The sequence below is a fragment of the Vicugna pacos genome, chromosome 14 (assembly GCF_048564905.1).
Source record: "Vicugna pacos chromosome 14, VicPac4, whole genome shotgun sequence".
NCBI classification, from domain to species: domain Eukaryota; kingdom Metazoa; phylum Chordata; class Mammalia; order Artiodactyla; family Camelidae; genus Vicugna; species Vicugna pacos.
Genome location: NC_133000.1, coordinates 48,534,837 through 48,561,776, shown reverse-complemented (window position 1 = coordinate 48,561,776; position 26,940 = coordinate 48,534,837). Strand labels below are relative to the sequence as shown.

Genomic DNA, 26,940 nt, shown 5'->3' with positions numbered 1-26,940 from the left:
CTTTATGGTTTAAAATAACACAAATTAATCTTATAGCCCTGGAAGTCTCAATTCTAAAATGACTCACTGGGCTAAAATCAAAGTGGAGGCTCTAGGAGAGAATTCATTTCCTTGCCTTTTCTAGCTCCTGGAGCTTGCCTGCATTCCTTGGGTTGTGCCCCTTTCCATCTTCAGAGCCAGTGTGGTTGGTTAAGTCTCGTCAGGCTGTATCACTGACACTTTTCTCTTGTTACATCTCCTTCTCTGACTGTCTGGCCATCCTCTTTCATTTATAAGGACCTTTGGGATTGCATTGGGCCTACCTAATTAATTCAGAATAATCCCCTGTCTCAAGATTCTTACATCTGCAGGTCCCTTTTACCCTAATAGGTGACATGATCACAGGTTCTGGGGGTTAGTGGGAAGATATTTTTGGAGGCCATTATTCTACCTTCTGTATCTTCCTTTCCCTCTTGTACATTTATTGAATTTATCTGACAAAACTCAATCCTATACAAGTCCAGCCACCTTTCCCGCTTTCCCTGCAGGTGAAGACTATGTGCTACTAAAGGAAGTTAAATAAGAGCTAATTGATACCAGTGCACATCCATGATCACCAGTGTCAGATGGACCTTCCATAGTCAGACTGTTTTCTTTTTTTTTCTGGTCAAATAGTTCTTCCATTTTTCCCGTGACTATTTCAAACCTTTGCCATTCTCCTCAAACTTATGTTAAATTCTGCTTTCCAGCAAATGACTTCACTTTCTCATAGGAGAAGTCAAATCCATTACACAGGCATCTTCCTCAGCATTCTGCTACCGACTGTGTCTGTCTTAGGTCAGGTTCCTTAATAGTGGAATCTAAGACAGGGATTTAACATGTACAGTTTAGTGAGTTTTGAAAGATACAATCGAGGTTCAGGAAATTTTCTCATCCTCTGCTACATTCCATCTCTCCCTATGGCTCTGGCTCTACACAGCCACAGATGTACTTTCTGTCATTATAGATTGGTTTTCATTTTCTAGAATTTCATATAAATGTAATCATATGTGGCATATGCTTTTGTACCTGGCTTCTTTTCTTCAGTATAATGATTTGAGTTGTGTTGATATTGTTGTATATATTAACAGCCATTCTCTCTCTCTCTTTTTTTTTTTCTGATTAGTATCCCATTGTATGGCCATATCACAATTTGTTAATCCATTCATTTGTTGATGGACATTTTTGGGTTGTTTACAGTTTTTGGCCATTGAAAATAAAACCACTATGAACATTTGTTTGCTAGTCTTTGTGTGGATATAAGTTTTTGTTTTGGAGGGAGGTTAAATACCTAGGAGTGAAGTAATTAGGTGATGTTTTCTTCAGTGATTTGCCAGAAGGACTCATAAGATTCACAAGTAACTTATCCTAATGGCTAAGATTTATTAAAATAAAAGGCACAGAGTAAGCAACAGGAAAAATGTATTGGTGCTGTTTAAAGAGTCGTGGCATAGGCCTCCTGGTCATTGTGTGAGCACACAGGACATGCTTTTTCTCTGGCCATGAACTGCAGGAACATGTGTGGAACGTTTCTGTCCAGGGATGCCCATTTGAGTCTTAAGATCTGAGACTTTCGTGGGGATCTGGTCACATAGACATGTCCTATTACACAGTCAGCCAAAGTAAGTGAAACTTGCGTGCACATCGTCAGTCTTGATGATTTTGCAAAGCAGTCGGACAAGCCAGTGGGTGTGGTCTGTTGCCCCAGAAGTATGTAATAAAATCGCCAGTAACTAATATAAAGAAAACTCTTAAGACCACATTCCCAAGGGTTGGCCAAGGGTCACTTATGGTTCCATTAGAGAAACACAAGGAATAAGCAATCGTACTTGTGGTGTTAACTCTTCCACACAGGTGGCATGGTAGACAGATGTGTAACTTCTTGAGAAACTATGAAAACTGTTTTCTAAAGTGAATATTCCATTTTACTGTTCTACTAGTAGTGTATGAGAAACCCAGTTGCATCACATCTTTGCAAACATATGGTATTGTTAGCTTTTAAAATTTTAGTCATTCTAGTAAGTACATAGGGGTATCACACTGGGGTTTTAGCTTGCTTTTTCCTAATGAGTAATGGTGTGAACACCATCATCGTCATATGATGTACCTTTGACCATTCATATCTTTTTATTGTGAAATGTGTGAAATGTCTCTTGAACTCTTGCCTCTCCTTGTTATAACTGTCGTCTTCTTATTGACTTGTTAGAGTACTTTTTATATTTTAGATTGAAGTCCTTTGTCAGATATCTGCTGCAAATAATTTCGCCTGTGGTTTGCTTTTTTTTTTTTGCTTTTGTATAGTGTTTTAGAAGAACAAAAGTTTTTAAGTTTTATAAATTCAACTAATTGATTTTTAAATATGATTCATGCATTTCATGTTGTACATCTTTGTCCACCCCAATGTTGCATAGATTTTCTCCTAGAGATTTTACAGTTTTTAGCTGTTACATATAGGTCTATGATCCTTTTCAAGTTAATTTTGTGTATAGTGTGAGATAAGGGTTGATATTTATTTTTTCACACATTGGTATTCAGTTGATCTAGACTTATTTCTTAAAAATACATTTTTTTCCATTGAATTATCTTGGCATCTTTGTAAAAAATCAGAAATTTATATATGTTTGGGCCTATTCTGGAATTTGTTTTGTTTAATTGATCTATATGTTTATCTTTATACCACTATCATACTGTTTTCATTACAGTAGTTTTGAAATAGGTCATTTGTTTTTAATGGTCTTTTTTAAAAAAAATTGCTTTAGTTACCTCAGGTCCTTTGCATTTGCATATAAATTTTAGAATCAGCTTGTCAGTTTCCATTTTTAAAAAAAACTATGGAATTTTATTGGGAGTACATTGAATCTGTAGGTTTGGGAAAGAATTGCTATTTTAATGATGTGGAATTTTCTGTATGAACATGGTTTCTCTCTCCATTTCTTTAAGTCTTCAGTTTCTCTCAGTGATATTATTTTGGTTTTCAGTGGACACAGCTTGTACATAGTTTTATTAAATTTAACTAATTAGTATGTTTTTGATATTGCTGTAAATGCTATTATTTAAATTTCTTAAAAAATCCTGAGGTGATTGTAATGTGAATGGTTGTAGGAAATAATTGAGAGAGAGCCTGTGTACCCTTTACCCATTTTCTTCCATTGGTAAAGTATTGCATAACTGTAGTAAATACCACAACCAGGAAATCTTCATTGATACAACCTACAAATCTCATTTAGATTTCAGCAGTTTTACATGCACTCATTTGTGTGTATGTATTTAGTTCTGTGCAATTTTATCACATGTGTGGATCTTTGTGACCGTTACTACAATAAAGATATAGAACATTCATCACAAGGACACTTTGTGCTACTTTTATGTAACCACAGACATCTCCAAACCTCAACCTCTCCCTAGCCTCTGATAACCACAAATCTGTTTTCCATCTCTATAATTTTGTCATTTTAAGAATGTTACATAAATGGAATCATGCAGTATGTAACTTTTCCACTCAGCATAATTCCCTTGAGATTCATCCAAGCTGTTGCATATGTCAGTAATTTGCACCTTTTTATTGCTGAGTAAGCATTCTGTGGCATGGATATACCACCCTTTGTTTAACCCTTCCCTCATTAAAAGACATCTGAGTTGTTTCTAGTTTGGTAATTTTGAATAAAGCTGCTGTGAATGTTCATGTGCTGGTGTTCGTATGAACATAAGTTTTCATTTCTCTGCTATAAATGCCTGAGTGCAGTTGCTGGATAATACTGTAAGTACATGTTTAATTTTATAAGAAACTGCTGTACTTTTTTCTAGTGTCTGTATCAATTTACATTCCCATCAGCAATATATGAGAGATTCAGTTTCTCTACATCCTTGCCAGCATTTGGTGGTGTCACTATTTTTCATTCTAGCCATTCTGATAGGTATGTACTATATCTCATTTTACTTTATTTTGCATTTCCCTAAGGCTCATAATATTGAAAATCTTTTCATGTGCTTATTTGCCTTCTGTATCTCTTCTTCAGTGACATGTCTGTTCATGTCTTATGCCTGTCTTTCATTTGGAGTGCTTGCTTGTTTGTTTTTCACTCTTATTTGAGTTTTGAGAATTCTTCACATATGCTGGATGCTAGTCGTTTATAAGATATGCAGTTTGTAAATATTTTTTCCCCGTCTGTAACTTTACTGCTATTATTTTCTAAGTTTTATATTTTAATTGTTTGCTCTCCTAGTGTATAGATAAAGAACTCATTTTTATGTATTTGTTTGGTATCCTATGACTTTGCTAAATCCACACGTTATTATTAGTGACTGTTTTGTAGACTTAAGATTCTTTACATGTCTTCTGCAAAGATACTTGATTTTTGGAAGATAATTCTTCCTTTCTAACTGTATCTTTTATTTCTTTTGCTTGGCTTATTGCACTGGATAGAATATCTAACAGAATCTTGAATCTAATTGCTGAGAGTAGGTATCTTTGCCTTGTTTGCAATCTTAGGGTGAAGGCATCCAGTCTTTTACTATGTTAGCTGTAGGTATGTCATAGGTACCCTTTATCAAGTTTTAGAATTCTTTTCTATTCCTGACTTACTTAGGCTTTTTATCATGAATGGGTGTTTGGCATTTGTCAAATGCTTTTTCCATGTTTATTTACAGTGTCTTTTTTTTTCCCTCTTATTTTCAGCAGTATAGATTTTGGATTGTTTTCCAGTGTTGTACACTCTTGTTTGGGGGTTGGTCATTATGTATTATCTTTTTAACAGTACATTATTGGATTTGAATTGTTAATATTTGCTGGTTTTTAATATCTCTGGAAGACATTCACATGTTATATGTCAGTTAACTTTAGTACATTTCTTATTTAACAAGGAATACTCCATTTTTTCCCTAATTACTTATAGAGGGTAGAATTTTGAAACTAAGTATTTTTAGTACTCAAGGTATCATTTTATTCATCTTGGATACTTCCTAGACACACTCTGTTGGAACTTGGGTTTGTAGAATATCTTAAACTAGTTCTGTACTTATAATGTAAATGTTGATCTCAAAAATATAGTTGGAGTCTGATGAGAAAAATCTTGGGCCAAAACAGAAATTGAGTATTTAATTTTAACAATTAAATTACCAAGCACGTACTTGCAAGACAGATAGCTAAGAGAACTTTTGGAAAGCATATGCCCATAATCTGTAGTTTTCTTAGCATTACCATTATTTCAAGGAGAAGGAAGTTAAAATTGACTAAAATTAAGAGTTTGGGGTTTTTTTTAAGCCCTAATCTCTTTTAAAATCCCTGTATCTACTTTTGAAAGAAAGCAAAATACAATTTAACATATGTAGTAGGTCACAAAGACTCTTCAATACACCAGTGTACCTTAGAAAAGCACCAAATACATATCCTTTGAAACTGTAGCAGTTAAGCTCTGTTAACTTTTTTCTTTTTGTGGGGTAAGAGGGTATTCCTGGTAAGTTCTTTGCTGGCTCCTTTATAGCCCTTGTCAGTTTGGTTATTTGGTTATTGCTGTTATTCAGAAGGTAGTGAACTTTAGTAAAAAGTGTGCTATAAATTGAGTCAATAGACTTACATTGTCTTTGCTGTGTCACTTATGTGACTTCCACAAATCATCTAGCCTGTCTGATGTTTAATTTTTTATTTAAAATGAGAGTTGATGATGATGGAAAGGAATATGAAATTGAAATAATATGTCCTGTATTTCAGTCTGAAAACTTGGAGAATACAGTAATAATACCAGATATCAAACTACATAGCAATCCTTCTGCATTTAATATTTATTGCAATGTACGCCATTGCATTCTGGAATGGCAGAAAAAGGAAACATCATTGGCAGCTGCATCTAAGAACTCTGTGCAGAGTGGAGAATCAGATAGTGATGAAGAGGAGGAATCCAAAGAGCCCCCTATCAAACTTCCAAAGGTGAGTCACTGAGTTCCACTTAGATGCATACCTATGGGTGTTTGGTCTGTAACATATATATTTGCATTGCTAAAGTATCTTTTTTAAAAAAAATTAAATTGTGCACTGAAAGTAACAATGCCTATAGGTGAAAATTAGGTATGGGGCAGAGTAGGAAAACTTTATGCAACTTTGTAACCAGAGTGCTAACGATGTCAGTACTGGGTACCTCAGTGGGGAGTACTTGGAAAGCCCAAGCAGGGGGCTCAGTGACTTGGAGTCTGTTACAGAGGCTATTAAAAATGTACAAAAGCAATAGAGGGGAAATGATTGCTTGTAGGCACTGAGCCACTGCAGATGAAAGTAGAGCTCTGAGCCAGTGGGCTGCTACATAAAGGTGGGCACAAGATGAAGTACAAACTCCCACAAGCCAAGAGCCATGGAAAGCTGAGGGTATAGTCCCTGTGCTGTGCAGCAGCTGAGCAGAGAGCTTCTGCCTTTTCTGCCTAAGGTTATAATGGTACTCTTGCCCTCCTGGTTCCCTTTGCTTAGAAAAAAATTACATATGAGCCAATAAAGCTTTACATTGTTCTGTTATCACTCCCTTGTTTACCAGAGGCATAGGAGCTGATTGCTGTTACGGAAACATGTAGTAGAGCAGACTGTTCTGAAGGTACGCAGCTGTAGCTAAGCACATTTTAAGACTATAATGCTATTTGATGTGTAATACGTTTTTCTATATGGTAGGCTTAGTTAGCATTTCCAACAAAAGCATGGGTGAGAATATAGACATCTTTTTAAATGGCACCTTTATCATAAATGATTTATGCATGTTGCTTTTTTCCAAATATAGACATTAAAAATGATTTCCTTTATCATAAATGATTCATGTATGTTGCCTTTTTACTAGATAGATACCTTAAATCTCTGCCTTGAAAACCTCTTTGTGTACATACACAAGATATGTAAATTTTTTTACTTCTTGGAAATAGCAGCCAAGATGGAAGCTATGTTCCTAATCTGATTTCTTTCACACATTTCATGGTAGCACTTCCTAAGGCCCCCACTGCCCTAATCATTACTCTCAGGTTCTTTTCACCTTATTCTCAGACACTACTTTGCTTCCTGTTTCATAGGATAGTAGATGTTTTTGTGAACTTCCTCAGCCTTTCAATCAGCCGTCTTCAAATGTCCTTATCTCCTCTTGGGACCCTTTTCCTCTTAATCCTTTTCTTGCCAACATCCTTAACTGTACCTTCTCTACTAGGTTCTTTCTTCAGCTTTAAACAAGCAGGCTTATCTTTTGCATGTAAGTTCCTCCAGGTAAAAAGCACAGTCTCTAGTTTTTATTTCTTATGCTTAACTAGGGGGAGGTTAGGAAAAATATGTTGTTAAATTAGGATATAAGGCTACAGAACTTAAGTATATTTTTGGTGTAAGAATTCCATTCTGTGTGAGGGTGAGTCACACTATGCTATAGTAATCACTCAGTTGAAGTTCAATATTGGGAAGGAAAATAAAGACCCAGAGAAACCTTTCACACATGTATGCAAATTTAGAATAGTAAACTGTAGCTAATTTAAAAGATACTACACAATCAAGAACTGCTTCTTAAGCTATTTTAAAACATCAAGATAAATGAGTATTAGAGAAAAAAATATCAGGCATTCTTAAGATGATTTTTTTTAGCATGATTGACAGAGTCAAAAGATGTAGAGTGAAAAAGGGATCTTTCAAAAAAAGTAAAAGAAAATCAGATAGCTCAAGTGATTAATATTGAGTTCTCCTGCCAAATACTGACCTGCCAGGAAACGATATAGTGATGAACATGGGTAATGTCATCAAATTGCCTGGGTTCAAATATTCGCCATTAAAAATACTAGCTGTGTGGTGTTGGGAAAGTTCTGTGGCTTCTCTGTGCTTCATCTATGAAATAGGGATAATATCTACCTTATAGGGTAGTAATGAGGATTCAGGGTTAATATATACATGCATGCTCAAAAAAACGATAGCCAAAAGTATCAGTTACAAACAAGAAAGTATGTAGGTGCAAATGAATTTCAGTTAGTTTTCAAGGAACTCTTCAGTTTATTGAGAAATACTTTATGCCCAAGGAAATAAAACTTCTGGACAATCAATGAGATCAGAGAGGAAGAAGCCATGAGATACTTCCATGCAGAGGCAGTCAGAATGCTGTGGGTTGGGGCAGCAGTGGAAATGAAACTTTCAGGTCTTTGGCAGCCGTTAGCATGACTTGAAGGATTGACGCAGAAGAAGAGATGAGGCCTTCTGGGTTTGAGGTGATAGCAGTTTGAGGGCAGGTGAGAAATGTTGACGTTTTTCTTTTCCTTTTAACATTTCTGTGCCTCTGCTCCAGACGCTGCTCTTCCATCTCAGTTCCTTCCTTTTCCTGGCTGGTCCTCTCTCATCCGCCTGAAGGTGTGGCTGCCACTTTCCCTCTTGCTGGAAGTTTCTTTCTCTCCTGCTCCTTTTTTCTCTCACATAATTAAGACAGTTTTTATTGTTGAAACATAATATTGATACAATTTTATTTTTTCCCTTCTTGACTTTTAAAAGTTAATTAAATTGGTTTTGATTGATGTAGGCCTTGCCTGTCTGATTTTCTTGCTTTTTGCTTTTTGTGAGTCAATAATCATTGATATTTTAATAGTACTTTCTTACTCTCACCCACTAAAAGCTGTTAAGTTTTTTACCAAAAAAATAGTTTTTACCCAGCTCAAACTGTCTTTCACTATCTGATTTCCAGATCCTGTAAAGCATTCCAAATTTCATAGCTGCATAATTTTTAATAGTCATATTTAGAGTTCATGCTTCCTACCCAAACTTATTTGAAGTTAGTCATGCCACGTATTTTGTTAAAAGATGTAGATGTACCCAGATTCATTTATATACTTCTTAATTCACTAAATTCTTTTTGAGTTAAAGCAAGCATTCTATTAGGCCCTGAGAACAAAGTGATGAGATACAATCCCACCCTCAAGAAAGTTATGTGGGGTATATAAGAAAGTCATATTGGGATAGCAGGCATGTCTGTTGCTTTAAGGATTGTTAGAGGCGTGCAGTGGAGCACAGTGGAGTAAGGAGCAGCACTAACTGAAGATGCACCTGCAGGCAGGGGAACATCATCCTTACAAACGCGAAAGCATTGGCTGGAGTGGAGAGGCTGAACAGGGCACGAGTAGAGAGCAGGAGCTAGATAATGAAGGGCCTTACATATCATGCAGCTGTTTTCAGATTTTGTCTTGTAAGTTGGAAATACGGACTATTTTAAGCAAAGGACTATGATCAGATTTGTATTTTATTAAAGTCACTCGGGTGCTAGTAAGGCAGATCCACTAGAGGGCGGGAAGGCGAGAACCAAAGAATCAGTGAGGCAGTTACTGCAGTTGACTTGGCTGTGTTCATGAGGGTGGGCTAGAGTGCTGGCAGTGTTTGGCATACAAGAAATGTTCAGGAAGCAGAATTGTCAGGAACTGTTAATTAGTTGAATATGAAGGCTGAAAGAGAGAGTAGACTAAATAGATTCCTAAAGTTTCTGGGTGGTGAAGCCATTTACTGAAAGTGGAGAATTGGAGGAGAAACAGTGCTTTATTGGAACAATGATTAAGTTGAGTTCTGAACATCTCATATCTGTGAGATGTCCAGTGCATACTATGTAAGGCTGAAGTTCAAAAGAAAGATCCCAGCTAGAAATACAGATTAGGGAGTTAGCATGGTGACAGAAGTTGAAACAAAATTCTGTTAGAGATGGAGGAGGAGGTGGGATCAAGAGAATTGTTTAAAAGCTAAAGTAGCTTTGAAAATTTGTAAGAACCCCCTTTTTTTTCTGGGTGTGAAGGGAAGGGAATAAGATCGTAGCAGTTGTAGAGAAATTTGTATGTTAGATGCTAGAAGCTTAGACATTTCACACCCAGACCTTCTGAGGAGTAGAATTCTTTTTTCTTCTTCCTTCACTTCCTCCTCTGCCCTTCTTTTACCAGCTCATCATATTTGTTCTGTCAACATATAGTTACAGATTTTTCTATCTTTCACTAGTTACTGAATCATATTTTTCTTGGTCCTGATGAGAAGTGGTAAGATAATTCAAGTAAAAATAGCCACGATCTTTTAACTAGACAATGTTTAATTCTTTCTCTGATAAATCCTGCAAAAATAAGGGACACCATCTACAAATAATAATATGGTGATTGTACATTATAGGAAAGGCCAAGACAAAAAGTTCCTTTTTTATCCTTTTCACCATATGTGCTATATTGACTTTTTTTCTGTTCATAGGTAACTATTAACACAGCTTTACAAAAGAGTGCTGGTTTTTACTTGAGTACAGCTAAGTGAACTTTGTAAATTAATGCAGTCTATTTTTTTTCTGAATGAATTCAATCTAGTACTTAGTTCACTGTTATAAATGATTTTCATGATATTTTATTATGGCTTCATTATACCAAAACTACTTTTTAAACAGTGCTACTGTCTTTTAACCTTCCATGTAAACAGATGGTTTTCTAAATCTTGTAATCAAACACATGGGGTTTTATTCTTTTTTATGTGATGGTTTTCGTTTTTGCCTTTTAATATTGCAGCATTAACCATTTGCTCTGGAAGTAAGCTGTACCAATTATACTACCTGAGAAGTGTTATTAGCTCACATGCTATGAAGTATAATCTTTTTTCCATCTTAAATAGATCATTGAGGTTGGACTTTGTGAAGTTTTTGAATTGATCAAGGAGACGCGATTTTCCCATCCATCCCTGTGCCTCAGGAGTCTCCAAGCCCTGCTTAACGTGCTTCAGGGTCAGCAGCCAGAAGGCCTCCAGTCAGAGCCACCTGAGGTCCTAGGTAAGAGCTTAGGCACATTGAATGAAGCCTTTAAATATTAGGAGCTTCTCTTATGAAGCACATATAGCAGCCAGTTATTCAGTCTCTATTTATGGTACTGAAACAACAGAGATAAAATTTTAAATTACTTTACCGTGTTCCACTGGAGTTATGATTTAAGAGTTATAGGTCATGCACAGACATTTCCTGGTTATTGTAGTGATAGGGAAAAAAGCAAAGCATAAATCCTTGGAACCCAGAAATAGTCCTCAAGCCTTATGCTCACTATGAACTTTTTTCTTAGTAAACCTTTGGCCAACATAGCTAACATTGACTTTCTCTAACTTTACATGTTATTCTGGAGAGTTTAAAAAAGTAGGGAAAAAGGAAACAAGTGCTGTCGACCCAAAACAGCACAATTAGTTACTAAACAGGGAGGGCACTTCTTCTGTATTCCTGATAAGTAAAACTCTATTTTTGTTAAAGCTTCTGAATTAGTAGTAACTTCCATTAAATAAAAATGTTTGCTTTTCATAAAGTGCATATAAATTTTATGAATGGCTGCCTTTCATGCCAGATCTAGGCTCAACACATAATCCTATAAGCAAGACAGGGACTCTTAAGGAATACAAATAGAGATGGAAACTTAATTTTGAAGGCTAATTGCTTTTCTCTGATGCTAACTGTGGGCCTTTAGGGAGTCTAGAGTTTTCTAATCTGAAGCATCAACTTGTTTAAGTCAATATAGGCCCTGATTGTGGAGTTTCTAATTCCGTATATTTGGGGTGGGATCCAAGAATTTGCATTTGGAGTGTTAATGGGTGATGCTGGTGCTGCTGCTCTGGGGACCACATTGATGGTATGGACTAGAGTTTGATGTTTTTTCTCGACTTGCTTATTTGGATTGTGTTAGACCCACATATGTGAACTTAGTCACATGAATTTAATTACATATCATATTATTATTGTTTCGGTCACACACTGTGATTAGTTTTTGTGTTTGATTTTTTTGTTGTTGTTATTGTTGTTTTGTTTTAGTCAGTGAGGGGAGGGCTGGTCATGAAAGTAAATGGAGAATTTTAAAAAACAACACCACCCCCCAACTTGCCGTGTTATTAAATGTTACTACCAAATAAAAGCTGCCGTATGTTAAGAAGCAGGCGCCCTGCTGATTATTGTTACTGTAGCTGCTTATTACTTGGCCTCGTGGCACTTTACTGAAGATTTAATAAATTAATTTTATTTAAGAATATTTTGCTAGTTATCCTTAGCTCTGGTTTGTCAGTCAGCAAATAATGGAAATATTTAAAATATCCACTAAACCAGGGTATCCTATGTCTTACTTTGAACAACCTGCTAATCCTTGGTTTCCTCGTAGGTCTTCTGCCATTCTGTTGTCTTCTATAAGTTGTTATACACTCTCTTTTATATCCAGTTTATATTTAAATACTCTGTTTCCTTTACTTTTTTCAAAATGGATCTTGTTCTTAACACTGGTTTTTGAAATTATAGTATGTACTGTAGCTTAATCTTTCTTTCTGAACTTTCACCTGATTAATTTATTTGTTTTTATTTTCTTATTAACAGTTGCAAATGCTACTGTGTTGTCTTGGTCTCTCTTCTGTCCTTTCAGTGCTTACTTCTGATCTCTTCACTACTTTGACTTATTTTTCTGTTCCAGCATTTACTTCTACTACATATTTTTTGTTTGATTAGCTCAAAGGTATAGGTAGTAATTTGGTTCTTTAAAACTAAATTTCTATTGGAATCTGTCTCTGTGTTTTCCTTTGACCTAATATCATAATCATATTAGTTACACTTTTTCCACATTGGTTTTTTTCATGTTATTCATGAAAATATATGTATGTATGTATTCCTCTTACTGTTGGGATTGCTTGATGATTATTATACATCAAATTTCTCTTTGCAAATGGATTTTGATTTACGAATTATCCAGCTTAAAAAAATCATTCTCTTATATCTATCTTTCTGTTCAATTTAAGGTTAGAATATATGTTTTCAAGTATTCACTTAAATGTAATAGCATCTTCTGGGTCTGTGCAAATAGTGTATAATATAGAAATGATCAATATAAACCTTGTTGACCTCATTGCTGTTAATATGAAACTTAGCATCAGACAGTCAGACATATGTATGATTACAAATGTGGATAAATCGTATGGGAGAAAGAAGGAGTTTGGAGACTTTCTGACAGGCTTCCCTGCAGGTGTGATGCTTGAGATTTGAAGGATGAGTAAGAAGGAGTTAGCTAAGTTTACAGGCAGAAAGGACAGCACATAGTAAGGCTCTGAGCTATGAAGAGACTGACTGAGAAAGACTGTGACTGGAATGTGGAGACTGAGGGGATGGAGGTGGCAGGGAGCGGATCGCGTGGCACTTTATAGGTTGTGTTAAAGGAGTCTGGTTATCGTTCTAAGAGGAATTGAATGTCACTGTCTCCTTATGGTTAAGTAAAAATTCTTTACAGTCTTAAACTGTTTTCTTCCATTTGAATCTAACTTTTTTGATGGCAGAGATATTCTTTGTCTTTTTTGCCAGTGTGCTACCCCAACCTGGAATAGTTATTGATGTTCAGGAAGAATTCAGAAAATAGTGGCTAAATCACTAAAAGATGAATGGGCAGAAAGATAACGATGGAAGGAAGGATGGTCAAGCTAGAAGAAAGATAGATAAAAGGATGGAGGGAAGGAAGGATAGTTGGAAAGGTAGAGGGAAGGTTAGATGGAAAAAAGGAAAGACTGAGGGATGTACACAGGAGTGAAGAAGAGAGGGAAAAAGGAAAGTAGGAAGATGGGCAGGGAGGAATTAACAAAGGACTGAATGAATTTTAAATAGAATACCAGGTTTTTGGTTTAAAAATTTTCTTTGGCTGTAAGGGGGCAAAAGTGAATTGTAGGAGCTAATTTATGAACAATTTTCAGTAGTCCAGTTAAGAGATGGTGATAGATAGCATGGCTCGGGGAGATGCTGATGAGATGCAAGAGGTGGAGGAGTTAATTAGGAAGTACAATTGACAAGACTTACTTAGAGATTAAATATGGAAGATGGGGACCAGGTAGAGGAAGACTGGTTTCTGTGTGTTAACAAAGAAACCACAGATGGCCTTTTAGTTTTCAGAGAATAGCATCAATTCTCTCTCTTGCTTTCCTCCTTCCCTCCCCTTTTCCTCTCCCTCTTTCCATCTTCCTCAATTTTTCTCTCTCTCTGTCTCTGACTGTGCACTTCTTAAGGATTTCAAATCCCCTTTCCCTTGTTTACAAGAAACACCCAGAAGTTTATTGACTCAATCTGGGGTAGAGTTTCATGTGGAGACCTGTGATAGATATAGAACGTTCATGTATTATTTTTCCATCTTTGCTGTGATATGGCTTTATGATTTAGGGAAAATCTTTTAACCTCTTTGTGTCTCAGCTTCATTATCCATTAAAAGGGGTAGCTATCCTATTGACGTGGAGGTTTTTTTTTCCTAGAGTATAAAATGAATTACAATGTGAACTGCTGTTGCATTAGCAATAAAGCCAATTTTATACTAGAACAAATTATTGTATATGTTTTACATATTCTATTTTGCAAATAAATACGTAATTTTCTGGATAATTTAACACTTTAAGAAGCCCATATTTTTCTCAATCTAGAAAGTCAAAATAAGTGCAGTGAGTAGTCTGTTACCACTTGGTAGGCTATTTCTTGAATATGTGAATTCAAACTAAAAGTAGATTTCTTTTAAATCATCTTGTATAAATTCTGTTGAAAATGGAATATAAATGAAAACACAAAAATAAGGAATTGAACTAAATATTCTCTAAGGCCCTTTTTATATAAATATTCTGACTTTGGCAGGGAAGGGGGTGACTAGAAAGGAACTAACGCAAAGTAAGTGCTGTGGCTGCCTTAATTATTTTTTGATAATGAAGCAAGGTATAAACAAACAGGCAAACAAACAAATACCATATAGTGTTCTGTATGTTCAATGAATATAATTAAATTCTGTTTTATCTGCAGAGTCTCTCTTCCAGCTCCTTTTGGAAATCACCGTTCGAAGTACTGGAATGAATGACAGCACAGGACAGTCTCTGACAGCACTTTCCTGTGCTTGTCTCTTTAGCCTGGTGGCTGCTTGGGGAGAAACAGGAAGGACACTTCAGGCCATCTCTGCTATCCTCACCAACAATGGCAGCCATGCTTGCCAAACTATTCAGGTATTTCATATCTCCAGCCGTTTAGAAATCGATAAGATGCCAAGTTGCAATTTCATCTCAATTTCTGTCAATAGGAATTCCCTGCTTTTTCTCGCTCAGTATAGTAGTTTGATCTGTCCAAGGTTGATATGTAATAATCTAAGGTGTTTGAGCTGAGGTACATGTGTGTTTAACTCTGTGGCATGAAAGGTAAAAAAGTGAAATTTGGCAGAATTTAAATCTTTAACCTGGTCTTTGTGTCAGCACTACAGCCTCCTCTTTACGTTGTCTCTCCACCCTCCCCCACCTCCCATCTTGCTCTGAAATCTCAAGTATGAAATTCCTTGATAGTTCCTAAATGTCTTTCCCCTGTTGAAAGAAAGGGATATGATATCCTTCTACTATATTTTTGATTGGTTGTTTATAGTTTTCCATTAATTGATTTGTTTCTGAAGTACTTCAGTTTCACATACAGCATTTTGATACTTTTTCCTGACATGCCAAACCTCGTTCTGAATAATTTAGTTTCTTATAAATGATGATATATTAATAAAGTATCTTTATTTTTGTCTGTGTGTGAGACATTTAAAAATGTCTTTTTGTGTTCTCTTTTGAATAGGTGCCAATGATACTAAATTCACTACAGAGAAGTGTACAGGCAGTGTTGGTGGGAAAAATTCAAATTCAGGACTGGTTTAGCAATGGCATTAAGAAAGCAGCTTTAATGCACAAGTGGCCATTAAAAGAAATATCTGTTGATGAAGATGATCAATGTCTACTTCAGAATGATGGATTTTTCCTTTATCTGTTATGCAAGGATGGATTATACAAAATAGGCTCTGGATACAGTGGAACAGTTAGGGTAATGTGATTCCTTACAGTTCTTAATCACGGTGGCAGTTATATCCATATTGAATTGTGTTCTGTTTGTTTCAGGCTTTAATTTTAGAGTACCATCTAATTTTGACATCGTATTGTTTTGAAAATCATAATGGAAACACCTGAATTAAATGTCATTCATCCACTTGTGTTATTTTTCACTGATTATTAATTCTGAAAGTGTTGACAGAACTAACTTTGGTTGTTTTGCAGGGCCACATTTATAATTCTACATCTCGCATCAGAAACAGAAAAGAAAAAAAATCTTGGTTAGGATATGCTCAGGTAGGAGAATATACACAATAAACCAAACTTTTCTTCTTGTCCTTTAAAATTTGTGGCTCCTTCTTGTTTAATCAATAAATAATATCACTTCTATTTAAACAGATATGGCATATTTTTAATAATTTGACTATGACAATGATATGGTGTAGTGTAAAGGACATTGACTTAGAATTCATAAGCAGTTTACTTTTAGGTCTGGCCCTGCTTCTTACTGCTGTGTGACTGTGGACAACTTGTGATTTAGCTGTAAAATGGGAATAAATATGTCTTCTGTTGGAGTTCTTGTTTAAGTTAGCCTCTAGATAAGAATCAAAAGGCCGTCTTTATCATTTGCAAATCTTAATTGGGAATGCAGCTGTGACCCAAAGCCAGATTAGAGCTTTTTGTTACAAACTCTCCTGTTCTAAGTCTCAATCAGTACCTTCCAGGGAACATTGTGTGGCCTGTTCAGTAGGTAGCCACCTGCATGGAGGATCATGCAAAGTATCATCGATGAGAGAGAAGAGCTTGGCCCATGTCACTCTCTTAATGCTGTGATCTTATCACATGACTAACACGGCCAAATGAGTGCCAGCAATCAGATCCATGAAGCAGATGAATGATGGTCAAAAGGAAAGAAGTGTTTATTTCTGTGCCTGAGAAGTGAAGCCCAAATTCCTTGTGGAAAAATAAGGAATAAAGATGTCCATGGCAACAGTTTGTTGTCAGCATCAGATGAAAGAAGATAGTTGAAAGCATTCTGAAAATTTAAAAAATTGTTATATGAAAAACAATCTTACTATATCAACTTTGAGGGAGAATTTGAAATTAAATTTTAAATGTCAAATTAATTACTCCGTAATTGTCTCTTAAAAGTTAGCCTGGTTTAAAATACCAAATTTTTATTTGCCACTGCTATACTACATTATATCTAAGGAATAATGTCATGGGAAATACATTACTTATTACAGAATTATGTTCAGTGATATATCACGCTATCTAAAACCACTACTCTATTCATTTTTAAATATTAATCTCAATATTTGTTGTTTTTCCTTAAAATATTTTTAAAAGTAGCAGCAGTCATTTCTATTATTTACTTGACAAGTGATATAATAATTCTGAACAAAGTATTATTATAGTCCTGAGTGGTGTATCTAATGTGTGTATCTGAGCATATAATAGGTTAAATTGATACCCAGTAATGTCTGTTTCCTCTTCTCATTAAACTATACTCATGTTCTCATATTTTAAATCTTTAATCTATTTTAGATACCAATATTGATACATTATTGTACCTCAAAAAACTATAATACAGACCTGTATGGCTACTTTTCCTGCTAAGTGTGTATTGAACAAATATTTTAATATATAACATAGCAAAATTTTTTGTTGTTATTAGGGTTATTTATTGTATAGAGATGTGAATAACCACAGCATGACAGCCATTAGAATAAGCCCTGAAACACTGGAACAAGATGGTACTGTAATGTTACCAGGTAAGTTACTCAATTAGTCGTCTGTTTTATTCACAGGTGATTTTAAGAGATGTGCATGTTAGGCCACTTAGACATACAAAGAATGATTAGCAGGGAACCGTGCTTGCTTACAAATGAGTTGAAAAGAATCTTAACATGCAAAACATTTTATAGTCTGTATAAAATTAATGCATGTGAGAAAAACAGATACCATAATAAATATAAAGTGTTTTGATACTTGTTTTCAGATTTTTGCTCAAATTCTGTAGCCTGATCCCCCACCCTCACCCTGCCAGGACTGTTCAGCTCCTGAATTAATGGGGTGATTCCGCTTTGTTGCTCTTAATGAAACCACAATTCTGGCTCTCAAATAACCTTGGTGTAAAGAACCTTCTATTTAGTTTTACTTTAACAACAGTATACTTTTGAGTTTTCCTCTTTATTTAAAGGGTTTTCAAAGACAGGAATTTTAGAGGGGGTTAGAAATTTTAAAAATTCTATCATTTATACTTTTTAATAATACTCTGATAAGGCACTTTAAACACAATTCTTTTCCTTTAATTTTGTGGTTGTACATAGGTATGTATCATTCAAATCACTGCTGTCTAAATTCTGAGGCAGTGGATCTTAAATTTTGTGGAACACTGGGCAAATGCATAATATATTCTCCACTGGAAGGTCTTTGACTTTGCTTATACTTTTAATACATTCTAAAGGAGTTTGTTTATACTAAAATCTTGAATGTTTATTGTATCTATCAACAATTTCATGGTAAGAAGCAATATTACTTCTAGGCATTTGGCCATCTGAAATCGACTGAGAATTTCTTTTGAAGAACACATTGAGAAGGATAATTGTCCCCTAGCTACTTGTTTATTTTTAAGATATTTTTATAACTTTATCAAACATTTCAATATTGCTATATATACATATATCCAAGTTAACGTACATGACACTATGTTAAGGTAAATGTCACAAAAGTGTTTCACAAATAAAGCTACTTGGAAAAGATAATTTATTAAAGCCATTTTGTAAATAACTATCTGTTTTCAGATATATCTACAGGGTTTTTGTTTTTTAATCATCACAGGTCCCAGGCCATGTCTCTGGTCTTGATGATGATGATAATGATAATTTATAATAATAATAATAATAATAATAATAATAATAATAATAATAAATATTTTAAAATAGTAACATGTACCCCCATATATATACATACATTAAAAGTAAAAATATTTATTGTAAAAGTATTATGTAAGCAAAACAAAATCAAAATTAATTAATTGTCCCCACCTCTCATCTATAAATACAATTAACATGTTGATGAATGTCCTTTCTTTTGTCTACGTCTATTATATATATACTTGTATGAATGTCATCATATTGCTACATATTGCTTTTTTAACCTATCCCTTTTACTTAATATTCTGAATATGTTTCCAGGTTGTTAAATAGTCTTCTGTAACATAATTTTAATGTTATAAAATATATTCCATTGGTTAGTATATTGGAATGGCAGTCTCTTCCAGTTTTTTGCAATGTAAATTTGCAGTAAGTATCCCTATCACTCTGTCTTTGTGCACGTCATTTTCGGATGTCTTGGAAGAAGAAATTCTTAAGCCCCGCTCCCCAGCAGATGGATACTAATGTAAAGGATTTACTTCTGAAAAACCCAGATCATTTAAGAGAGATTGTGGCTGAGAAAGACCATTTGGAAATGGTCTACCTAAAGCTGTTTTATTTATTTTACCACAATAAAATATGACTTAATGTTCTTACTCAGTTTAAATCCCTCTACATCACTTAATATTATAAAATGCAACTTCTAACAATACGAGTGTGGCTTTCTGTGTTTCACAAATATGTACCATATTCACGGTGAAGAATGAACCAAGCTGGTGAAGACAGTTCCATCTCTTCTGAATGAGCAGATATTTCTTGATATTTTCCTGAAGATACTGTCTTAAAATGTTACATGGCGGATACAGAAAAGATAAAGAAAAAATCTCTTTGAAGTCATGCAGGAGGAAGACTTGCCCTCAAGCCTAAAAGCCTCTTGTCATTTTTCCCTTTCTTTGACCTGGACGGCAGTTTCTTTAACAGTACTTTTTTTCCCCCTAGCTAGGAGCAACTCTGCTCTGTAGCTTTCCCATCAAGAAGGAGCAGAAGTGAACCGTCAGGTTTATCGATGCTGATGATACTGTGTTTAAAATGGACAGATATCTGATGATTCCTTGAGCTTCATGTTCCAGCTTGTCTTGACAGTCCAGTTTATAAATAAGTTATTTTCAGTTCAGCAGTGATGAACTGAAGACATACTTTTTTTCCTATTAATTGTCATTTTAGCCTTAATATGTGTTGCATACCTTTTATATTGTATCCTATGTCGTTTAATCTCCGTGTCTGGTGACAGGTTGCCTCAGCTCATGAGGAGTTTTGCTCCTCTTCTTGCGCCGCTTCACTCCTCACCCCTGCATTTATCTGAGATTATAATGAGTTTTTCTTCTTTGCTTTTTAGTTTAAAATCTTACTGCTTAGAGCTTGAGAAGCATCTTTCTTGCGCCTCTTTGTATTCTGTACAGTGGACTAGGAACTCTTTCTTTCGATTTCTCCTCTCTTTGATTACCAAGTCTCTTGGGCTACCAGTGGGCCTTGTCTCCCAGTTTCTATTTCCAGTTTGTGATCACTGAATTCTCTATTTGGTAAGGGTCTGCCTGTGTTTTGCATATTTGTAATAAGGAAGTATGCTAGTATGAAGCTCCTGGGCAAAGATACAGAGTAATCCAGCTTATTTGGGTGGGCTCCATTACTGCATTCCAAAACTAGAATTTTGTGTTTTGTTGATTCAGGTGCAACTAGAAATGAAATATTATTTTTTTGGTGTTGTAATTAATGGAGAGGTTCATCCTAGTTCTCTACAGTTATTTGGGGAAGTGTGTGTGCTTTTATACTTGCTTGCTGGACATTTGTTTTTCCAAAAGAATACAATTTATAGTTAGATGTTGATTTTGCTTGTAGTTTTATGTTATTTTGTAGCAGTCACTAACACATGTCCCAGTGGTCCTTCTGTAATACTGGTATCCCTTGTTATAATTGTACTTGTGCATTATTTTGATCCAAGTATGTAGTTCACTGTTTCGCAAATAAACATACAGTCTTGAGAAAGCATGGCATCCCAACCAAAATATATAAGCACTTTCAGACAAAAAGAAACACGTAAGCATAGATTTATATGTTCTATGAAGGATGAACATTTTCAAAGTGTATGGCACACTAAAAGCTAAAAATACTGGGAATAGGCATTAAACTTAAGTGAAAACTGTACACTCAGTTCTGTTTTATAAAGCAAGGGATATCTGTAGTTGGACACTGTAGACCTCAAATGCAGAAGCTTTAGGTCTATTTGTATTTTTCTGTGACACTAATGACTGTGATGTATGTCTGAAGGTAGAGTGTTGCCTACATTGCATGTGACTGTATTGAAATGATTATAACCAGCATTATAGTTTTGTTCATCGTGGTGCATGTTTATTATCAGAATGTATTGAATACTAATTCATTTTGAAATTATGTGGGCTCTTAGGTCCTTGATCATGGAAGATTTAGAAATGTAAGCACAAAATGTAATAAGTATTATTAGTTGAATTATTTAATTTCTGCTAATTTGTAACTCTTTATTAAAAAGCACAGTCTCCATTTGAGTTTAAGTTTATCCTTATTATGTGGAAAACTTTCATTCTGACTTCAACAGAGGAGTAAAGTCATTTTGTGAGATATTTATTTATATTGTAAAGTAATTACTTTTTCTTCCTCTTGTACAGATTGCCACACTGAAGGTCAAAATATTTTATTCACTGATGGAGAATATATTAATCAGATAGCTGCTTCAAGAGATGTGAGTATTCTGAGTCATGAGTAGCTGGTATAAATGGAATCCTTTTCTCATAAGTTATTTGATTTTTAATAGATGGAATATAGAGCCTTAAAAGACCGATTCATGCAACATAATACTGTGGATGTTTTCTTTCTTTTAGGATGGCTTTGTTGTCAGAATATTTGCCACAAGCACTGAGCCTGTGCTACAACAAGAATTACAACTTAAACTGGCCAGAAAATGCTTACATGCCTGTGGTATCTCACTGTTTGACCTGGAAAAGGACTTGCATATTATAAGTAAGATGGTCAAATAAGCCTCTCTCCCATATTTTAATTTTAAGATTCTTTATTCTCTTGAAGACTAACATTGTACTTTCAGCAGTGTAGCTTGTTAGGTAGCTGTCTTGCTATCTGTTACTTTAAAGCACACTTATGAGTTAATAGGTATAAGTAACTAAGAAATATGGCCGTTAGCTAGAGATATTCTAATAATTTTTCATTTTCATTTTGAATTGAGCAAAAGAAAATAAACTTTGATAAGAATTATAGATAGACAACATTTGGGAACATCATTAGTTTATATGCTCCATCTTTATTCAATTATTTAAAATTATGAGAATTTCTATTGTAAATGTTACTCCAATATATAAATAGTTTTCTCACTGGAGCCTTTAATTTTATTTGAACAGATTTTCAGGATAGCCATAGAGTTATCTCATAGATAGTGAAAATGACAATTAGCTTAACAAATTGATTTAATAATCTTTCATTTGGATTCTGAAATACAGATGTCCACAGAGTATTTTGTGGACCTAGTATAATTACTATTGCAGTGTCGTAGTAGTAGACAGGATTACAAGTTCCCGGGAGGGTCTCAATTTTGGTTTGCCTTACTATTCCTGGTTTAACAATCCCATTTCTTAACTTGTGGGAATCTTTGCAAGACTCACCTTTTGGACTGCTATCTCATTAAATTTATTAAACTTGACATTAGTGATTTACTTTGTGTATTTTATTTAATTATGTAGTATTTTTGTTCTTTTTAATAGAAAAATACTGGATTGAACTTAATAGTTTTTAAATTTAAAACTCCTGTAAACTCATTAGTAGTTTGTACAGTCGGACAAACTCATAAAATGTGCTATATATAATTATTCACTTGTTTCACATTTTGAAATTATGCATAAGGATCTATGTACATATATTCAAATTCATGGAGTAACTATATGAAGTGTTCTTCTGTAGAAAAAAAACATGGAACAGAGAATCTGAAATACCTTAATTCAAATATTTGTATGGCATTGTTCAAGCCTAAGTGACTCTGTGTTGAGACTTAACCTCACCAAGCTTTATATTTGTTCATTTGCAAACCAGGCAGTAGATTTGTGAGGATCAAATAGGAAAAAGTTCATGCATTCTGTAACGCCATCTGACAGCTACACAATGCCCAATAAAAATTTAATCGTTCATTAATTCAAGGAATATTGCTGACGTGGATCTAAACAATTTTTTTTCATACTTAAAAAACTAATTTGGCACTAATTTGAAAGAAATTAAGCTTATGCTGACTATCTTTCCTTTCAGTAGTGTAGCTACTGTAATAGATTTTTTTTTTTTAATTGACCTGCATGGCATATTGTATCATTTTTGTTTTTGAGTGGTGTTAATTGAATTGACTTGGTCATTACTCAAAATACTACAAGTTGTGCTTGAAATTACTAGTATTAAAATATAATAGTACTTATTAGTCTTGTTGTATTATCAGGTACAGGATTTGATGAGGAATCAGCAATTCTTGGTGCAGGACGAGAGTTTGCACTAATGAAAACAGCAAATGGAAAGGTAAGTTACTCTTTAGAATTAAAAGTTAACATCTGCTTTAAGAGATAGTTGGTACAATCAGTTGATTAGCTTACGTAGTTCACATGTTTGATTTAATTTTTAATATAATTCAGTTTTGTTCATGTTGAAATAGCATAAAAGAAAATTATGAGATTTAAGAGTATAAAACTTTATAAACTTTATAAAATATAACATTTTTTACAGATGTTTAACTTTATTATGGAGCTCTCTTTATAATTTTTGAGTTGAAGTGAATTGACGTTTTGTGTTTATTTTGATGAATGGAATATACATTGCAAATTTTTGTAAATGTGCAGACATATGGGCTGCAAACTGGGGGCAGTAGGAGCGTTTAAAATTAAGCTATAGATTATGGAAGTCTATCCATAGAGATGGAAACTTCTTTCTTACCTTGTGGGTATGAAGATAAAGTAAGATAATTAAAATAATGCTAAAAATTAAAATTATGAGGGAAATCCAATATATTTGTATGTAAGGCTTTTTACTCTGGGCAAAATGAATTGAGAATTTTTTGAATTTCCAGCTGTTGTGTGTTGGAGTATATTTATGAAATATATTTCTGAATATATTTAGTATTTCAAGATAGAAATATATCTACTCAGGGTGCTTATGAAAAGTTATAAATATCCTGAGTAGATATGAAAAAAATACTATGAGCTATGTATTTTTGAAAAAATATGCTTATTTCTCTCCTGCTCAGCTCTCAGAAGTTGAATAGTATTAAAAAGGAGCTTGGGTTCTTACTATTTTTGTTTTTCAATAAAATATGGAAGTCTTTTTTTTTTTTTTCCTGTAATGTGAAACCTGGTGCACTACTCCAAAAGATACTATAATTCCTTCCCTTTTTTTAAATATATATAAGATATATTACACTGGCAAATACCAGAGTCTTGGAATCAAACAAGGCGGACCTTCAGCAGGAAAGTGGGTTGAGCTACCAATTACGAAATCTCCAAAGATTGTACACTTCTCAGTTGGACACGATGGCTCTCATGCCCTTTTAGTTGCAGAAGACGGAAGCATATTCTTTACAGGATCTGCTAGTAAAGGAGAAGACGGAGAGTCAAGTAAGTTGACTATTCAATAAGAATAGTGTAGAATTTATTAACATAAGGTGTATCAATTTCAACAGTGCTAACCTCCCCAAGTTAATAGATTTTATATTGGGGAATATTCAGTTAATGGTTGTGGTGTACTCTTCATTAAAGAACTGTGCTGATTTCATACTAAAGTTCATATTCATGAATTTTTATATGCTTTATGCATACATGGCTATTCATTTGTTTTGCCAGTCGGTGTTATTTTTTTAAAAAACTCATTCCAATATATTATTTTAGGTAATCCAAAATTTTGGAAGGAATATATATTTCAGAATGAAATAAACTTTATGTAAATTGTGTAATAGTGTCAGTTAGTGGAACTTTGTTCTTGGTGTTATTTCTCTATGATGGAAGCATTCCTAAGCGATGAAATAATAGTCAGTTTTATCTCTTATCTTTTCTATACTTCTGTTCAGTCTTCCTCAAAGTGTCATTTTTCTCTTTTTGTAACTTCTCTGGTATGTTATACATTGTAGCAGTTGGGGTAGCATCTTATGAGGATTAGGTTTGAAGTCAACATCTAATGTAGAAATCGTGTATAAATAAAAGTGATTCTGAGGAAAAAAAAATCCCGTAAAGTAGCCATGAAATATATTACCATATCTCAGAAACTTCAGTCCAGCCAGTTTTTACTTTTAGCATTTGGAGGACATTGTTATTCCTTTGTTTGAGCACCAGGTAACTTAGTTGCTATATATACATGTTATATGAAAAAATGTAATGGTATTTTAAGTCCCAGAATTGTACCCAATACAGCAGTATGTTTTTATTCATAAGAACATGCAAACATTAAGTTGGCTAAGGAAATGGAAGATTGATATTTCCCATCTTTTGCACATTTCAGGGATTTAGTTTTTCAGAGCAGAAAATGCTTAAATTAGCTACGTTTAAATTTATTTGCTGTCTCTCCATGTATGCATTTCCTTTCCTTACAGTCTCTGACTGTCACTTAATATGTGTTGAATGAGTGAGAAGCTAATTTTACTTCACAGGATCTAACATAGGAATACATGTGAGGTATAGTTTGAGAGGAAAGGAATTTTTTTTAAATACATACATGACACTGGAATGGTGTTGATAATGTAAGTAGTTAATCTAGAGATTGGGCTCCCCAAGAGTTTGGTAGAAGACTGTTGATTTCCCATTGGGTATTTCAGTGCTCTACAAAGAAGAGGATTTGATAGTGATAGCCTGCATATTAATTAGCCAGATGAGTCTTTGAGGTTGACTCATTTAATTGATATTTTGGGAAGCCCAGACCTTTGTGAAAATAAATAATCAATCAGTCAATCAACAGTATCATAAATGCAATTGATGTATTTTTTCCTTAGGTTTTGTATATAAATCGTTATTTCTGTTTGTGCATAGGTGCCTTAAATTAAATTTTGTTTTTAAGCTAAGAGCAGACGTCAGTCGAAACCTTATAAACCTAAAAAGATAATTAAGATGGAAGGAAAGATTGTGGTGTATACAGCCTGCAACAATGGAAGTAGTTCTGTTATTTCTAAAGATGGAGAGCTGTACATGTTTGGAAAAGATGCCATTTACTCTGATAGTTCAAGTAAGTTAAAAACCATTTCACTTTTAGGCACAGAAAGTCTAGTATGAAACTTTATGTGTTGGAAAGGTACATCTAGAAAATTAACATTTGTAGCATGCTTTCTCTACATTTTTCCATATATCTTTCTAATTACAACATTTAGTTATTCCTTCCTGTCTCCTGCTGGGAACACTGTCACTAGTTTCCTGCAAAGATAATCATGGGGCTTGGCCAGTGCAGTTCTGCCTTAGCTGTTCCTTTCTCTGGAAGGCTTTCCCTAGGCTCTGTTAGATGCTCATGTGACATATTCCTGGTGGTACCCTGAGGACATGATTTTCGTAATTTAGCATTTTTATAATTGATGAATTAATTATCTCCCCCTGTTGTTAGGTGGTTAGAGAAGGGCTTTCTCTCTTATTTACTGTTACATCTCCAGTGCCCAACACAGTGCCTGTTGCGTGGTCAGAATCTCAAGAATTACCTGTTAAGTGTGACTCAGTGACTGATAACTACACATGTAAGTAGTGGATGTGAGGGATAGAACTAGCCAAATAAAGAATTTTATATTTATAAACTCTAATCTCAAAAACTTGTCATATTTGGCTGCTAAATTTTCTTTCTAGCATTTAGAAATGAGTACAATGATTGTAGAAACCCAATTAGAAGGGTTTTTTTATGAAGTAAGTATGTAAAGCCCATCAATTTCTTTGTAGAAAAGGAACCAGAATTAATGAAGTTTCTGATTAAAAGTTTAAGCGATTGTCTCATGCTGAGGAAATCACGTATGTTGAACATTTATGACACTCCCATTATTAAGTTGAACTGTGCTTAGGTGACTTGTGAGTTGGTTGAATGTGCTAATGTTTAATCTCAGTTGACTGCAACTGTCAGAGTATATTAAAATTTGGGGATGAGTTCATGTATATTTTTAAGATAATATTTAATATAAGTATTGCTCGCTAAATATCCTCTTGGCTGAGG

General features: G+C 34.4%; 1 protein-coding gene across 7 annotated transcripts in view; it reads left to right on the top strand.

Moving 5' to 3' along the window:
* The window catches only part of MYCBP2 (MYC binding protein 2), a 233,182-nt gene that overhangs the window by 28,691 nt on the left and 177,551 nt on the right, over window positions 1-26,940 (top strand). For all 7 annotated transcript variants that reach the window (XM_072976390.1, XM_072976388.1, XM_072976389.1 and 4 more), the window contains exons 3-13: window positions 5,726-5,941; window positions 10,625-10,778; window positions 14,781-14,977; window positions 15,576-15,818; window positions 16,049-16,120; window positions 17,502-17,598; window positions 21,402-21,475; window positions 21,615-21,753; window positions 23,222-23,298; window positions 24,182-24,386; window positions 25,816-25,980. In XM_072976390.1, coding sequence (XP_072832491.1) covers window positions 5,726-5,941; window positions 10,625-10,778; window positions 14,781-14,977; window positions 15,576-15,818; window positions 16,049-16,120; window positions 17,502-17,598; window positions 21,402-21,475; window positions 21,615-21,753; window positions 23,222-23,298; window positions 24,182-24,386; window positions 25,816-25,980 — 1,639 coding nt within the window. The remainder of the gene's footprint in view (window positions 1-5,725; window positions 5,942-10,624; window positions 10,779-14,780; window positions 14,978-15,575; window positions 15,819-16,048; window positions 16,121-17,501; window positions 17,599-21,401; window positions 21,476-21,614; window positions 21,754-23,221; window positions 23,299-24,181; window positions 24,387-25,815; window positions 25,981-26,940) is intronic.